Raw genomic sequence first — 17,979 nt, forward strand, 5'->3', positions numbered from 1 at the left:
AAGAGGAAACTGTGTAGAATTTTCAATGACAGCTAGACAAATCATAGCTAATTGTAAAGCTGTTTTAAAGACTGAGATGTGAGGAATGAAAATATGCATGGAGAAAGAGGAGAAACAGAGGTTGTTGGTTATGACCATAATGAACATAATTAAAAAACAGCTGAGTGGTTTGATTTCACCACTGATGCCTTTATGCAAACACAAAAGTTGATAAAAGGTAATAACTGTAATCTTTTCTCAACACATTAATGTTTCCATGTGTGCTACTCATCTTGCCAACAAATTCATGAAGCACTTTAGACAAAGTTTAAATGAAGAATAAAGCCCCTGACAAAGTAAGCAGAGAATAAAATAGAAATTTAGCATAAAAGCACGGACAAGTACACAGATTAAATAAAACAAACTGGTACTCATTGCTCAACATTTGCCCACATGATTTGTGCCATATTGCTGTGCCAAAGTAAGTATGATCTCCTGACATGGGCCATTCAAATAGGTTAGAAAGCCAATTCAAAGCTATTAACCTGTTAATAAGAGAAAATATTATACAGATAGTAAGAAAGATAATTTATTTCATCATCACTCGATTTAACAAAATAAACACTAAAATATATTCCTTTGGTTTCTTGTTGTTATTACATGTTTATGGAGTATTAAATCAACTAGGAGTTATGGGATAATAGTTGGGAAAACATGGCATGGCTATGAAATAACGTGATGGGATTTCTAAGAAAGACCCCTCGAAGTGAGTTCAGGACTACTTCTGGGCATTTTGGTGCCTTGAGCCAGACATTTGCTAGCTCCCTGAAAGATATATATTTTTCTATTAGTATAACTGTTGGTTGTCCTCTGGCCTTCTCAGGCCTTTTCCCGATTCTTTAGATGCATCTATTAATCAGTGGAGGCTTGTTGTACCTATAGACAACATCCACACAGCCACAGTCACCATTAAAAGCATCACATTGTCTTACTTTAGGGCATTAAAGTGCTTGTTCTATTGTTTAATACAAAAAGTTTAAACTTCCATCCTACTTCTAAATTCTTTCATATGTAAAATCAAGTGCAGCATCCTGAATTTCTTCAGTGAAGTTATACATGAAAGTGTGCACTGTTGACATAATTTCTGAGGTTAAATGTGTGTAAAACTAAAAAGATAAACGGACGATACAATGTTCTTGCAAAGACGCCAGGCCATACATCAGGATTTTTGTAACCATTCACAACAGGTAAAAATATTGTTGACTTCAAATTGGTCATATGGCACTTTGGCCCATATTTGTTTTTGTTTGTTTTTGCTTTTTGTAAACCAGCAGTGGTTGACAACTTTACGCTTTAAATAACCTCCCTTAGTTTCTTGTCCACTTGTGTCTCTAAGACAGCCTGAATTTGATACAGCAGCATCTGTGTTGACCATGTCACGCAGATACCTACCGGAAACAGCAGCAGGAAAAAGTTTTTAATAGTTAAAGACACTGTCATCATGTCATCCTGGCATGACATTAGTTATTAAAGACAGTACGTAAATGCAACAACAGTCAAACCATTCTTTTAGTAAATAAAAACAGAACCATCTAAATCAAGGCAGCAACAACCTCTTAAACCAGCCACCTCTTTAGGAACAGTCAAAGACAATGACACATACTTCCTGTTGCTAATAAATCCCAGTTTCCCCAATTCTAGCTTAGTGACTAAAAGAAATGAAACATGACTCTGACTTTAAATTGTCCACTATAATCCAAGACATAAGAATGTTCAGGATGAAAAAAAAACTAAACATCTATTTATGGTTTTGCTATGTTTTGAGCTAGCCTGCAGAAGATGGTCCACTGAATTCCCCAAGATTTCACAGATGTAATGCATCTGGTGATAAAACACCATCATATTATACTATCAACAGAGATAATACTATCCAGCTCCAGTCAATAATGACCTGAGCTGAGTGCATAAATTGCCCCAAAACAATGGCAAGAGTGACATGACAGTGGACTTTGTGAAGGGGAGTCCAAATAAAAGTTGTCATTTAATCAGCAAAACAATGGCAGAATGTAAAGCATAAAAATGGCTATGAACATGAGAGAACTCACTCTTCACAGATCACAAATACCTGTGTTTTATTATTCCAGTAGAGTATTCAATACTGTGACAATCAGCATCACATTTAGTTATGGTAACTGATGATTAAGTGATCCCAAAGGTACAACTATGTTGAAGATAGTGATCTTAATTGTGAAATCATGGCCCAGTTACTGTAAAATATTCCCTCAATGTCAGTCTAAAACATCATGAGCAACACAATAACTTTTCACTCCCTGATCTGAAAAAAGTCACAAAAACAGCTGCTAACACAGCAGTCTTTGTTTCCCCACATCCCCCAGGGTGCTGCACCTTGTTGGCAATGCAAAACCACTTTATTCAAACAAAGGCTCAAATCCACTGACAGCAGATACATCACATTCAGGTCCCTGTCAGCCTGTTCTTGACAGTGCAGAAGAGAATACAGGGCTTAAACAGGTCAACTGTTACAAATTAAGTTAGAGCGATATTTTGTGGGATTTTAAATGGGAGGTGGGGGGCATTCTGCTGACAGTGTGTAACATATGCACCACAGAAAAGTATATTTGTCTTCAAGTATAGTGAGTGACCATGTAAGTGATTCATCATCGTACCTTTCTGTCATTTGGATTTGGGATTTTTCCTAGTTGAACTGCTTATGTAGGGTCAACTGAGGCTCAATACTAGCGAGTGTAGGGCCTTAAGAGAACCTTCTGTTCATTGTCAACATCAAAAGATACAACAAGAGGCTGGCATGGCCAAGAAAAGGGCCTGTGGCAGTGCCAAACAGCCATTCCTCAAATCTAAACTACAATGTTTTGTTTACTTTCTCTCCTGTGACGTGTTTCCTAGGAGCGTTTCCTGAAAATAACAGGAGCACATGCTCCACACATCACAGCTGAAAAAAAAACGAACCTTTTTGTGGAAATGCTACAGTACACTTTTAGTTAGGTATGAAGGATGTGAAAATTATTACATTTGAGTTCTCATATGTCTTGTTGTGATGATTCTTCACCTCTGTGTCGGTGACTTGGAGGCTGTGTTTTGACTTTCTGCCATGATTCTAGAAAGCGTTGCCACAGGAGGTCAGTGCCTAAGGGCGAATTTTCCATTAGGCAAAACAGGCAATTGCAACCTAAACGGGAAATGTGTGGTTAGCATTGCAGCTTAACTAGCAGACAGGCAACCATAACCAAGTGACAGGCATTTTATTTACAACCCTACAACCCTAAAGTTTTTCTCTGAATTTAAACATTAAGATTAAGATTACTAGAACTGGAAAAGCTGAGATTGTTTGCAGCTATTGGCAGCACATCTCTTTTAAAGTGAAACAGTTAAAAGTTCATTTCCCCCCTGTTCCATCAAAGTTGAATGATTTAAACCAGCCAAACAAGAAAATTATAATGGTTACAGTAATACACACATTGACTGACAGTTTGAAACAGGTCATGATTGTACAATCAGTAGCACAACAAGATACAGCTGTACTTTGTGTAATTGAGTAATAATTGTCTTAATTCACACTAACAAACTAAAGCTTTTATGAAGAGCAAACATTAGACAAGCTAAATAGATATTTTACTAGTGGAGATATTAACTGAAAGCACTGTTACTGTATTTAAAGTTGGTGTTACTGTGGACTGTCATAGCTGTCACTATTTTCCATCTTAGTTTTATGCGCTGTATCTTAACCTCACAGTAAAGTTTGTTTGTTTTCGATTCTGACCGAGGCTAATGAACAAACACAATTACTTCAAAAGAAAAGACTGACAGCTTTCAGCTTGTCCCTTCAGGGGTTGGCATAGCGGAAAGTGTTCTGCACATTGATCTGCATCTCACCCCCTTAAACACAATTGCTTACACAATAAAAAAAAATAAAATAAAATAAAAAGTAAATCACAAGCGAGAATATTTCCCTACCAATTTGCCATCTGTTTCTAGTGCAGCAAAATTTAATCACTGTGCATTGCTTTGATAACTCGATTGTAGTGGAATTTATTATTATTATAACATGTAATAGTTCTGTAATTCATATTTCCATCATTTTTACTGGCACATTGAATTCAGCACTCTTTCACCATGGACTGATAATATAGAGCATACCGCTGGTTGAGGATTTTCTGGTGAGGTTTATCAGACGTCTGATGAGGAATCATGAAAAGAACCCCTCTTCACAAAAATGTTATAATTGGTGCTTATGTCTGCTTTAAGATCGATAGGAGATGTCATAGTGAAAACAAACTACCCTATCACAACTGGAATCTATCACTAACACTTTACCTCTGATTGGACAAACTTGCACCCCATGAATGTTGAAATAACTGGCTTATAACAGAGTGTTTCCTTTCCTCATCAAGACCAGATGACATTAGTCATTAGTAAAGAACTTGATCTCGGCCGGAAAATGTTGATTTCACTGTTGAAGGCCAAGCTTGATGTGACTCAGCTACCTGCAGTTGATGACAATGCAACGCAGATGCTTTTTAAACCCATGTCTAATACACATTTATTAAAAATAGACAATATACGTATGGCCTACAGTGTTTATTGTAGTGTTATTAATCATGTTAAGGATACGTTTCCAAAAGCTACCTGTCTTCCAAGCCTGAACCGTTTATTTAAACAAGCTAAATATACACGTGAAAAAATGTGCCATTAGGTGAAATGAGCCTAAATTGTGTTGCAGGTAGAGGGCAAAAAAGAGAGCTTAGAATCTCGATCAGTATAATATATGAAGCCAGCAGGGACTTGTGAAGTTCTATGTAGCTCAGTGTCAAGGCATCTGCTGCCAGCTGAGCAAATAACACCACAGGAGGAAAACAGAGGGCCACAGGACAGAAAGTGGAAGATGTGGAGGCAGATAAAGGGCATTTATATTCAGTGTTTGCATAGATAGATAAAGATGGATGGATGGAAAACTGGGTGGGTAATTCCTGCAGTGTAAGGATCATATACATTACATGGCCAAAAGTGATGAAATTTATTATAAATGGCAAGTTTCAAATGAGCTGGTAAAGAACATATCAATAAAATGTTCCCAGACAATATATTTGTGTCTGGCAAAATGTCTTGAGGTGTAACATCCTGTTTGTCTGACTACAGTGTTATTAAACTCTTTTATGGTTGTGTTTAAGCACTTACAGCTCCCAGTTAGTGTTGGAGTAAGGTTGTGGTCTGGCTTCACACAACTTCACACACAGCATGCTTACTTGCTTTTAAACTTAACCACAATCCTTGACTACCTTTAACCCAAGTGCTTTTTTGGCTTAAACCTAACCACTCACAGGATTCTGAAGTGCAATTCTGACAGCCCTGCTCTTTATGCACTGTCTGACACTGTTTTTATATCTCTGCAACATACAGCATCATCTGAAAAGCAAGAGATCACAATATCAGTATTATAGTAAATTAGATATTGCCTTGTTCAGCAATGCACAGGATTGCTGCAATGCTTGAGACTTTCCCATAAACTACTTGATCAAAACACCAGACTCAGCTGCTCCAGTGACACCTCCTGCTTTAGGGCCACCCAAAAACTCCATCAGGGAACCCCCAGATGTAAGTGTGAACATGAAACAGGGTGATGTGAAAAAGATAAATGTTTTCGGTGTACTTTACTTAGATAAACAAATGTGTACATCATAACTTAAACACATACAGTACTGTACGAACACTTCAGTGTTGCTGCTGTCAAGTTGATAGAGCACAGACATGAATTAAGTAGAGAAGACAGGCCCTTAACACTCAGTTAACACAGTTACCGCAACCATTTATACAACAACAGTACCTCATGAGCCATCATGCTACCACGCTGAATTAATTTTGGGAGGATGAAGAAAGCATCAGATGCATATGCCAGAACAAATATAATCAAAATATGACATTTAAATTACCCCAATTTACGTCCTCTGTGAGGTGACTGTATAAACATTTTGGATCTGACAGAGCTGCCAATACACCAGTGCTGGATTTTAACCACATACAGTTCATCCAACATATATAAAAATTAAGTGATGCAAGATGACAAGATATTTCACAATTAGCAGAAACCCCACTTAATAGCGAGATATTCCAAAAGGTATTAGTAATATAACTGTACAGTAGAGTGAAAGAGAAGAAAAGCTTACACTGGGTCGCACTGAAAAAAGCACAAAGGTCATGTGCAAAGCTGTGACAAAAGACTAAGACTAAATAACTGTAAGCAAATCAAGTAAATGTGTGTTCAGCAATGAAGCAACATCAGCTGCTTCTAATCTCAGTGTGCCAGACAGGGAGTCTGTTTACCTGTACAGTGTTTACAAGAAAACCTGGAATCCCCCATGCTGCACAACAAAAGGTGGACGTGTGCATGTGCAAGTGAGCCATGTTTGTGTCTTTGTGCTTATAGAGTGCATGCACTCTCAGAACAAATGGCGCTGTGCTCTGTATCTCTAACTTATTTAGGTGTGACCAGCTCTGTTTGGAGCCTCTCCTCCTGCTTTCTCGCAACTCTCCTCCCTTGCCTGGGCAACAGACAGAGGTCGAAGGCGAGCACGAGCGAATGAGGGAGCAGCCCTGACCTCCGGTGTTGGATGCGGAAACAATGGCGACGCGCCTCTTGGTGACAGCAGGAGACAGGAACAGGCACAAACACAGGAACCGTCCATTCTGCCACTGAGACAGACCTGCAGAGGCCTGAGAATCTGGAGGAGGAACTGTCTCTCTCGCCCTTTTCCAATATGCCCTAATATGTCTGTGGGTTATAGACTCACTGATTGTATGCTGTTATTAGCCACTGGTCCCAAAGGGAGAGACTCTGAGCGCCACAGAGTCGTAGGGAATGAGACAAGGATATTTTAGAAAACAATGACTTGTAGCTGATGTACCTTGCACAAGAATTCAGAAGCTTCACTCCACATTATAATAAACACCATTCAGCAGAAAAGCCAGGCGACTGTCTCCATAGGATACAGGCAGAAGAGCTAAATGGTAACATCAGCATGCTAACATCCTCATAAATACAATGCTTACATGTCTACTCATCTTCTTAGTTTTTTAGCATGTTAGCAAGACAACTGCAACAGATGAGAGAACAATGTCCTCATAGGTTCTTGTTTCAATCAATCATCATCTTTCCCATAACCTATACCAGTCCCTACCACAGGAATAGGAGACCATACATTCTTAACAGTGGCATTTTAACAGTGCTATTTTAGGAAAAGCTCCTCTGGGTCAAATATACAAATAACCTATATGCCTGTTTTGGTTGGAGAACTTGATGGAAAGGAATGTCCTTAGTTTGTCAGGGATTTGGGCATACATGTAATTTTGATCTACTAGACAAAAATTTACAGTCAAAGGAGTCATTCAGGGTCTTTGCAAATCAGTGGAAGGTCAGATATTATGTCCAGAGCCAAACTGCTAGTGTGACTAAAAATTTACAAATTGTCTGAGTATTTTTAACTGAGTATTTGTAACTCTGTGAACTCCAGACTCCACACTCTGATTCTGGCACAAAAAAATAAAGTGAATGTTTCACCATGGATATCCTAGTCTCCAGACTTAAAAGTCATTGAAAACCTGAGGATAGTTTTGAAGAATGCTGTATATGGCAGACAACCAAGAGATCTGTTAAACTTGGAACAATCATGCTATGAAGAATGGCTTGAAATTTTACCTGTAATGATACAAATGTTGCTCAGGATGTACTCAAAGAGGTTGGAGGAGGTTGTAAAGGCAAAGACAGGACATGCAAAGTATTAGAGAACATTTCATACAGGGGGGTGGAAGCTTTGGTAATGATGTAGTTTTCATTATTTTACTATAAGGCCATTCAGCCCTTGACCATTTTTGTTTATTATGATGATACAGAAACATTTGTACTAGCTGAATGTGCGTTAAATATTATGTTGATGAAAAAAAATCTTTGTTTCACTTTTGCCTTTTAAAAGTAAACTAAGTAAACTTTTGCACTCAAACGTATGTGGATCTAGATGGAAATGCCATGCAATAGCGTGTCAGGTAAAAGCCAAACTAATGAATGGCAGGTTTCGGTTGATAGTTAAAGCAGTGTGCAGTCTGTGCAAAACAGATTGGCCTTGAGCTTGGATTGAAATACAAAGATTGTATCTGGTTACTTCACAATATATCAGATTGTAAAAAAACAAGTCCTTGGATCAGGGAAACGTTTCTTCCCTAATAAGTGAATAAATGGACCACACAGAAAAAGTACAGCGTTGTATTTACTAAGAGAGATTTTATTTTAGACCAAAAACTTCAGCACCGCAGCTACTGATCTGAAGATGATGGATGGCATGTGTTTGCTTAATGAAAACACACCTTTCAATGAGCTATAACCAGTCTTAGCTTAATTCATCTCATACACAGCTTTATGAAGAGGTATTAAAGATGTACATTAATCATTGTGGTGTAGTCTCTGTGGTACCTTGACTGAGACTCCCCTAAGGCCACAGTTATTTGATGGAGATGATGTTGAAATATGAATATGCACAGAGCTCATTCGTCACCAGCTTTAGCTGTTCTCAAAATAATGGGAACAGTAATAATGTAAAGAGTCTGTGGTTTAGCTGCTGTCTTTAAGAAATATTGAAGCATTAATTTACACATGAAGCACTTGAGTTTTCCATTTGGTCCTTTCAGCAATCAGCTCCACTGTCTCATTAACAGTGGGTTCTGGAAAAGTTGGCATGCTGCTGAGGAAATATTTCCTAAGATATGCTTTTCTCTGAGGATGTCAGATGACTAACAGTGAGCAGAGGGTAAAATAAGACCTGCGCTTGAGTTCAAATAGAAGTCAGCAAAATCAATTGAGATTTTCATATATATTGACGTGAATTACCTTGCTGAAGAAAAGTGGTAGATAATTCTGCCAAGCAATAAGCAGCAGACTTTTGTCCACACAAATTTGTCTAAAGGTTGTGTCCATACTCCATATAATGAAACCAGTTCTCAGAAAACGTAACAAGTTGTCATAAATGGTAATTTTGGCCAAAGTGTAATGTGACATGTACTGTATGTCCTAAATTTCTCCTCTGCTTTCGGGTGGTGGTCTCTAGTGCTGGTCGGATAACATACAGCACATTATTTGATGAAAATAGCTGCTTTCTTTACCTGTAAACAGCACAGGTGGGACTGAAAGAATAGAAACTCAAAGGTATAAAACTACCACAAGGGACGGAAAGGCTCCTTCTAGCATTAAATCGTCTTGAGTGTTATTTTTTATCATTAAGTTCATCCTTAAATGCCATTTACATTGGAAGTACCTTGATGTGTAAAGTAAGAAATCTGACACAGGCTTTCTTGCAAATTCTACAGCAACAGAAAGCAGTGTTTTTTGATGACTAGCCTGAATGCAGCATGGACAGAGTTGAACATACTTTACAGGTTTGTTTCTACTGGGCAAAAAAACGCATAATCTTCCTCCCATTATTTGTAATTTCACTGTACCTTATTTCCTATACTACATGATAAGAGCTCACACTGGATACTTGCTAAATGTGTACATACTGTATATAGCGTCTCATAAATTGTAGCTCATACAATGGAGCTGATGATAATAGTATGATTAAGCTATAAACCTGCCAACTGTTGATATATGCCAACACTGACTTCCTCTTGTGCTCATTGTGCTGCATTCATGGTAGGCACTTGAAACCTCAAGGGGCAGCGTTACAATTAAGAACTAGATTGCATCGCTCAGCATCCGAAGACCACCTACCACCCCACCCCACCCCACCCTCACACTCTTCTACTACCTCCCTCATTGAGTAATGTGGCATTGTTTAGTATTGATTAGATTGACCTTGAGGAAATTCCCCACAGTTTCAAAGTGTAGCCAAGGTAAACAATATTAATCAGCCAATCATGCCCATCTGACACCTGTCTAATGAGAGACTAGGCGGTTCCCATCGAACAGCATTCAGAAATGTAAAACTGCATTGAGCAAATCGCTGAAAACATTGGTGATATAATGTTGGGAGTGGAGCAGTCTTCCTCCCTCCATCCTGTACTGAGGCCAAGGCTGAGCTGTTCTTCTTTTTTCAGCAGGAACCTCCCGCTGGGTGAGGCATTTCTTATAAAGAATTGAAATGAACATATACTGTATAGTATGTTTGGCTTCAGTGTGGTTTTTAAGGTGGGACATTGTATGATAAAGATTTAGTATTTTTGGACAAAGTATGCCCAACATGATAAGCCGAAAGGACAAAAAAAAAAAAAGCCCAACATGTCAAATGGGTGCAAGTGTTTTTATATATATTGACCCATGAACTTTGTGTTTCATAGAAGTCTTTACATTGTTTTAAATGCTAAATTAACCTTTCAAGGATAAATGGGGCATATGTCCAATCTAATGTCATCTGGGAATACTAGATCCAAATGGGAACTGGCCCTTGGTGTACACATTTTCCTTATAATAAATCAACCTTTCAATATCCCATATGTGCTTCTTAAATGCCAGAAACAAAAATAGAACATTTTTGTTTCTGATTCCCTGGTGAAAGAATGCTTTGCTGTTATAACAGAGAAAAAGGGAAACTTTGGCTCCTATTCAAAGAAGTGCATATTTGGGCCCCGTGAATCCAACTAGGAGACTTTTCACCCCAGAAGACAATGGATGTTGTGATGCAGATTATCCATTGTCTATTGTCAGATTCCCCCAGGCTCACCCTATGTTACCCTACAATACATCCCCTCTACTATTACTGGAAAAAATATAAAATGAACTAGTAAATCAATAAGCCTTTTTGTTTTTTTAAACACAGCCCACTTTGTCTGGCCTTGGCCGGCACTGCCAGAGTTGTGGGAGTCAACGCTTCGTAAAAATAATGGATAAGAATGAAGATGGCGTAAAACATGTCCAATCACAAGGCTTCTCAAACTAATGGTGCTGTATAAAAAGCAGTCTCGCTCCTTCCATTTCTTTAAAATAAAAAATGTATTTCTTCCTTTTTTTTTTATTAGCTCTGCTGATTTTAATGGTTCCAACACAGTATTTTTTTAATAAATAAAAATAAATCAAGCTGGATATAGAAACAGTGTACCTTGTGTCAGGGGTATGTTAGGGTTTCCTGACTTCTGTGGCTTTCAACTTCAACAGTTTTCACTTAAGAAATATATTTCCCATCACTAATATATATGGTTTCTAATCAGACTTAAGGTTTGTCCCGCCATATGTTTCAGATTTCTTAGGAGACATAGTGGATCACTGATATAGCGGGGATCAGTAAATCTTGGGGGATGGAAAGAGCAAATTTCCTACATTGCCAAACTCAGGAGAGCAAATTTTTCCTCATGAGGAGAAACAAAATTGTTGATAGTTGCACGTTTCAACATGATTACCAATTTATGTTTAGAAGGTTCCATACTGAAAAATCTGTTTGGCTTTGATAAAAATGTAGGCTTACACATTTGTTCAATACAGCCTTTTAAAATAATAATTGCAAATGCATTTAACATTCAAACCCCACTGCTACATGACTGTGAGTCAACCTGCAGGCATTTGTCTGTGTGACGTTTAATAGTAACATACAGTAAACATATGACTATTTGTTTCCTATGTCTCATTACCTTGTCTGCTAGGTTCTCTCCCTCCTGCCCTCCCATACACCTGCACATTCTAATGAGGTGATCACAGCATTTAAATACCAGACTGTGATCACATCGCATGCCGGCCTCATGTGTGCACTTTCCTCTCTTTGTTAGTCCACAGCCTTGCGCACACATAGAGGCCTGAGCCGTTTCCTGCAGGCAAATGCGTCGATGTATGTTTTTAATTATAAATCTGACACAGGGTTAAGCACACTCTGTGCAGGCCACTGCAGCCATCAGGATTTATGGCACTAGGGGCCAGGGTCCCTACTGTGAAAACCCACCAGAGATGGTTTTTTTTCTGTAGTTAGAAATAAGAAACATATAGCTAGTAGCGGCCGCGTGCATCACACCAATGGTGTTGTATCCTGCAGGAGGAGCAAGAACAAGTCTGCTCTTTACATGTGTCACTTTAATCCTTTTATAACATAATGACATACAAAATCCATTATGGTGTGTGAGAGTGAAATGGTCTGAAAAAGAATCTCAAATAGCTGTTTCAGGGAGTCCAGAAATGTTCTTCACTAGCTTCTTAATATGTGGGATCCATGCTGATTATCTTTTAGATATGCTATTAGGTCGTCAGGGGTAAACATTAATACATTAATAACTAGAATACATTTGTTCATCCTAAAGTCCCAGTGACCTTTTGTGCCAAATCCAAATGCATTCCCTCAAGTTGTTCCAGTGATGTCAAATTCATGAGACTGGGACAGTCAGAGGATTGGACAATGCAAAAATACAATGCCTATGGCCATGGCTATAAGGGAGGGCACTAAAACATTGGTGGTGGATAATTCATTGATATATTTGATCAGTTCCACTTGGGCCAAATTAGTGTGCAAATATACATTTTCCAAAGTATTTTATATTTGTCACAGAAAAATCTGTATCACGTATCGCTTTAAGCACACCCCTCGTTCTAATTTGGTTCATTAAAGAAATGCAAATATGGGGAAACATACATCAAAGTATGTAAATGTTGGTAACTAGAATCAGGCAAGGATAACATAGCTTAGCACAGATCAGGCTAGATGCAATATGAAGGACTTACTCTGGCTATTTCCATACAAAGAAAGATTCTGGCAACACAATTTGACTTCAAATTAGGTTTTTTCAGTGTATTGTCTACACAAACAGATATGCAAAAGGTGGCATGTTTTGGTTTTACGGAAAGTGAATAAGCTTTAAGGCCTCCAAATTCTCCAGATCTCAGTACAATTCAGCATCTTTGGGGTGTGCAGGAAAATGAGTCTGATCCACTGAGGCTCCACCTCACAACATACAGGACTTAAGGATGATGGCTTGTTGCCAGATACCACAGCATATTTTCAAAGGTCTGGTGGAGCCCATACCTCAAAGGGCCAGGGCTGTTTTGGCGGAAAAAAGGGGGAATTACTCAATATTAGGTAAATGGTTATAATGTTATGTATAATTAGAGTGGTACCAATCTTTTCATCTCTCTGCAAGGAAACCAATGACAACCATGACATATATTGCCAACACTGTTCTGTTGAAATGCTAAATAAATGTTCTTTTAACTCAAACAGGACTGTAAAGATAGACATTAATATTAAAGCAAATACTTTATTAATAATAATAATGATAATAATAGATAATATAGACTGTGTGTATATTTGGATTTTGTTAATACATTCATTTTTTTTTTGGATTAGATGATGTCACTTAATGAAATAAAACCACAACATATAAAAGGCCCACACTGGTGCTACTATATACAAACAGTATTAAAAAGGAAACATGCCGCGTCTAAAATCTGAACCGTGCCCAATTGAATCAAGTTCTGGATTATTTTTGCCTGAGCCCTTTGATTACTGAAAACAAGAGGAAATCCTTTTGACACAGGAAAGTTTCCCTTTTGTGTAATAAAGATCTGAAATAATGTGCCAAAAAAACAATCTGGAATGTGGTAAACAATGTAAGGGAACAAACTGCCCACATCATAGGTGTGTTGTTACCAGGATCTGGCATTACTAGACCCTTGATCATAGCAGTGTCATGTAAACCCCAGGGAGCAATGGCCTCAGTTTAGCAGTTATAGGGAGTGATATAAACACGATGGTAGCCAGGTTGCATTGTGACAAGCCTCTTTGGGAATACACAAGCAGTCAGGCATACTTAAGAGTACAACACACCAGGTTTAAAATGTCGCATGTGCCTTCCTATATATTGTTAATGACTAACGAGTCAGAGAAAAGCAGACAAATAATTCATAAACACAGGAAATTGTATTGAATATGAGGGCAAAATAAGTGAGGCAGCCACGAAGCTGAGGTCAATGCAATATTGTTGCTCATAGGAAGCTCACCTCAGTTATTAACAATGACAGAAACAAACAGAGGTGGGTCTGTGGTAAGACGTTTAGGAGCAGGAGAGCAACAAGCAGAAGTGGGGTTTTCCTACAGTGGGTCAGGGCTCTCCAGGGCCCTTCAAGACATTAAAGAAGCCCTCCGAGCTGCCAGAATTCCTTTCAATGAACAGAGCTTTTGCTGAGAAAAAAACAACAACTCCAATTCAGTACCTTTGTTCCTTTGTTCATGTTCTCATGTGTTCTTTTGAGAGTGCATATGTGAACAGAGGGTGTTTTTTAGGGCGTGACTGCATACATATAATAAAAGTCCCTATCTATTGGATGTTTCAGGCTGAGCATACTGTATGCATGAATAAACAGAATGGAGCAATGTAAACAGTATGCCATAGGGTGACCGTTCATAACACGGCCGTGAGAATAAACCAGTATACCGACTAACTAAAGCAAGATATGTTAATCTCTTTGCAAGCATGGCATCACACTGAAGAGGCAATGTTGGGGTGATGGAATGATACTGTAGATGGTGAGAGTTGCTGCCAGATTTTTAAAGACTTCCTCAAAGGATAAATCAAAAGAAAGCTGTTCAAAGTTGGATGCCAAAGCCTCTTCCATTGTTGTTTTACAAGTCTGACATCTAATGATGTAATAGAAAACGGCTGTCAGCAGAGTAAGACATAATTAAAAACTTAATTATTCAAGCGTCTCTTGCACTTCAGTTGTTGCTCTGCCAAAAACAGCTCAGCAAGGCAGTGGTTTGCAGCAGTAAAGCAGAAATAGTGGAATGACGGTGACATCTGCTGGTCAAATCTTTTATAGCGTAAAAGACGATCTGAAGCCAGAGTGCAGATAGCTGAGAGTGCAGATAGCTCTGCTGCTTGAGCTAAAATAAAGTCTAGTGCAAATTATATGTGGGGGGAATTTTCCAGGGGCTCAATCTAGATCTGGACTGAGGGACAATGTTTTAGTAAGGCCCTGACTCCCCTTCAGCCTGGAGATAGCTTGCTTAGGCAACAACTAGACAAGTCACCTATTTTGAGACCTTGATGGTCTCAAAAAAACGAACTTTCTGCAGATTTCCACAAAAACAATACAGAATTTTATTCACCTACAGTATTTAATTTTTTCTATTGTTTTGATGTGATTGTTGTGAATATGTTTTAGCATCTCCAACATTTTTGGATCAATCAGAAAGGTATGATATATGGATTAGTGCTTAGGATGCATACACTGCAAGCAAAAGCAGTGCTGCAATGGGTACATTTAATCAATTACACAAACTCAATGCCATTTAAAGGTACTTTTTAAGTAAAAACTCAAATATTTCCACTTGCTTTTTTAATAATTTATCCACTATCCTTTAATAAGAAGAGCACTTTTTACTTAACCATATTTGTTTGGCAAACATAGTTTGTAGAATAACCCCTTTCATAATAAACAAGTCATATTCTTCTGCGTGGAAACTTTAGACATAAAGAACAGTAGACTAGAACAGTAAAACACTACTAACACAGCAATGCATAAACACTTAATAAAAAGGACCATTTTGTACATAATGAGTGCTAATACTTTTCTAACTTAAGTATGCTTTACTGAAATACTCCTGTGTGTATTGGTGCACTGCTATTTCTAAGTGTAGTTCTTCCACTATTGTTAAAAAGCAAGTTTGAACATGTTCCACCTCAATCACATCACATTTGGGCCATCAGAACTGTAGGTTTCTAGAACCAAAGAAAACTAAATAAAATGTGTGCATACAGTAATGTGCGATATTTGATGTGTTGCAGAGGTCGGACAAGAAACCTGACGAAGATTTCTTGCAAGAGCATAATACATTTATTTATATTTTTTTAGTTGTGTGTTAACACAGTCAAATTTACAGCTTTTGGCTTCTCCCTTCAGGGGTCACCACAGACCCTTGGCGTGTGTTTTCACGTCGGATGCCCTTTCTGCCACAACCCTGACATTTTATCCGGGCTCGGGAGCAGCACCAGGGTCGCGCTTGGTGGCTGGGTGGGACCACACCTGGTGAGGTGAGATATGAACCCTTCTGTCCCCCAACCCTATGCTCTACCACTGAGCCAACAGGCCCCCTTGTATTAACACAGTACATTAAGTATTTAATTATAAATGCAACATTCTGTATAATCAGTCACACAGTTGATGGAATCACAATGTAGTGAAAGGTTTTGTACTTCTAAAGAAATTGATTTAAGTCCAGAAATTTCATCTGTTTTGCAGACTCATTTTACTCATTGTGTTCAAACTTAAAACCACTTGTCCTGCAACCATGCATCCTACATTTCAGTCACAAACTGAAAATTAGGTGAACATATCAGACAGATAACAGTGACATACCCAGAATAAAAGTAGCTACACAGTATCATTGTACAATAATCACAGAAAATAGAAGACTCATAAATTGGTTGCATTTAGAGCAGTATGTTTTTATCGGGCAAAATCTTTTATATTTTATCACTTCAAATTTCCAAACACCTTCTCAAAACCCTGCCTGTCCACTACATGTCCAAAGTTAAGAGAGAAATATAATGTCTGTGGACTGCTGTATCTTTTTAACTTCAATATGGTTTCATTTACAGAGTCCCCTGTATCCCCGATGGTCATAACATCTGACACAGGCAGGTAGATATCATGTCGCTTGCCCCAGAAGGTGAGGTGGGAAACTTTGAGTGTAGTCTGCGTTGGGTCCAGGTACATCATCCCCACAACTCTCCTAAAGAAGTGACTAGCGGTGTACAGCATAACACCAGCAAACAGAGCTAAACCTGTTGTGTAGCTGACAAGAAAAAGGGAAGCATCTCCCTGGAGGTAGAGGACATATACTGGGGGCAAAATGACCACAGTGATCGCAGTTTGGAGTAGTTTGAGCCTGGAAACAGCTCGAAGGAGCTTAATGTGCGGGAGGGTGTAAATCATAGTGTAGTTCTGTTTAGCCAAGTCTGAGTACTTGGCCAAGCCTGTGACTTTAGGTATAAGGCGTCCATGGAAGCTCTGCTGGTTGACTGTCTGACCTGATGAATGAGGCTGTACACCACAAGATATCAAACCTGTGAGTAGACAAGATCCTCTGGTACAGAAGAGGATGTGGGAGGTTGACCTGCGTGGCAGCACTGACCTGATCTGTAAACATCCAAAAGATAAATTTGACATTGACCTACACAAACATGCAGAGGAGACAAAATAATATCTAGCCAAGCTGATGCCGCAGTGACAGTAAAATATAATCATGGATTAGTTTGAAAGTTATTAAAGACAATGAGTAAACAACCATAAGAGACTAGAAAAACATTGTGTAGTTAGGTGTCCCTAATATTTTGGCCTATTTCAAGCATCATCATGGCTGCAGTTGCACAAGATTTGATGTGATTTGCTTTATGATAACGTTCCTTAAAAATCCTCTTTATAGCCAACTTAATGAAACAATAAGTATATGAGCAATACAGCATATGCACATGTTTGTTAATGGGTAAGTTAAATATATAACGTTAACGATAACCATCTTCTTTTAGCTACACAAGCCGGAACTGAGCTGTTCAGTGCGGGATAAGCAGCAGCTAGCTCATTCGGACAAGTACAATGTCATATTTCACATATTACATGCAAAAACAATACAAACAAAGATAAGAGAAAAAGAGAGTCTCACCATGACTAGGGGCAAGCTGAACCGAAGAGGAAAGACATACAAACGATTTGTCTTTCTTCAAGAGACAGGCCAAAGACAACGCTTGCTAGCTAACACGAGCACGGCGGAATTGCCGTTACTTTGACCCGGATGTGATCAAGTGTTACTATTTGTTTATGTATGTTTTTCTTTGCTTGTTTACCCCATCACGGTAACACTTTACATGATCAATTTAGCTACATTTATTCGAGCTTTTGGATCAATCTAGCTTGGACCTACAATTGTGACAGCAGAAGAGTTCGAAGAGCGGGATCGTTAGCTCGGGAACTGTGGACGGTTAGTTAACATTAGCTAGCGCTAGCGCTAA

General features: G+C 38.6%; 1 protein-coding gene across 1 annotated transcript; it reads right to left on the bottom strand.

Annotated features, from left to right (window-relative positions):
• Nucleotides 1-15,838: 15,838 nt before the first annotated feature.
• On the bottom strand, nt 15,839-17,775 carry tmem186 (transmembrane protein 186). The gene is made up of 2 exons (XM_067497774.1): nt 17,634-17,775; nt 15,839-17,110 (listed from the first exon to the last, which is right to left on the bottom strand). Exons 1-2 carry the CDS (start codon nt 17,634-17,636, stop codon nt 16,445-16,447), a joined length of 669 nt encoding a protein of 222 aa, XP_067353875.1. The 5' UTR covers nt 17,637-17,775; the 3' UTR covers nt 15,839-16,444.
• Between the last annotated feature and the right edge of the window lie 204 nt (nt 17,776-17,979).

Source organism: Channa argus, chromosome 3 (assembly GCF_033026475.1).
Source record: "Channa argus isolate prfri chromosome 3, Channa argus male v1.0, whole genome shotgun sequence".
NCBI classification, from domain to species: Eukaryota; Metazoa; Chordata; class Actinopteri; order Anabantiformes; family Channidae; genus Channa; species Channa argus.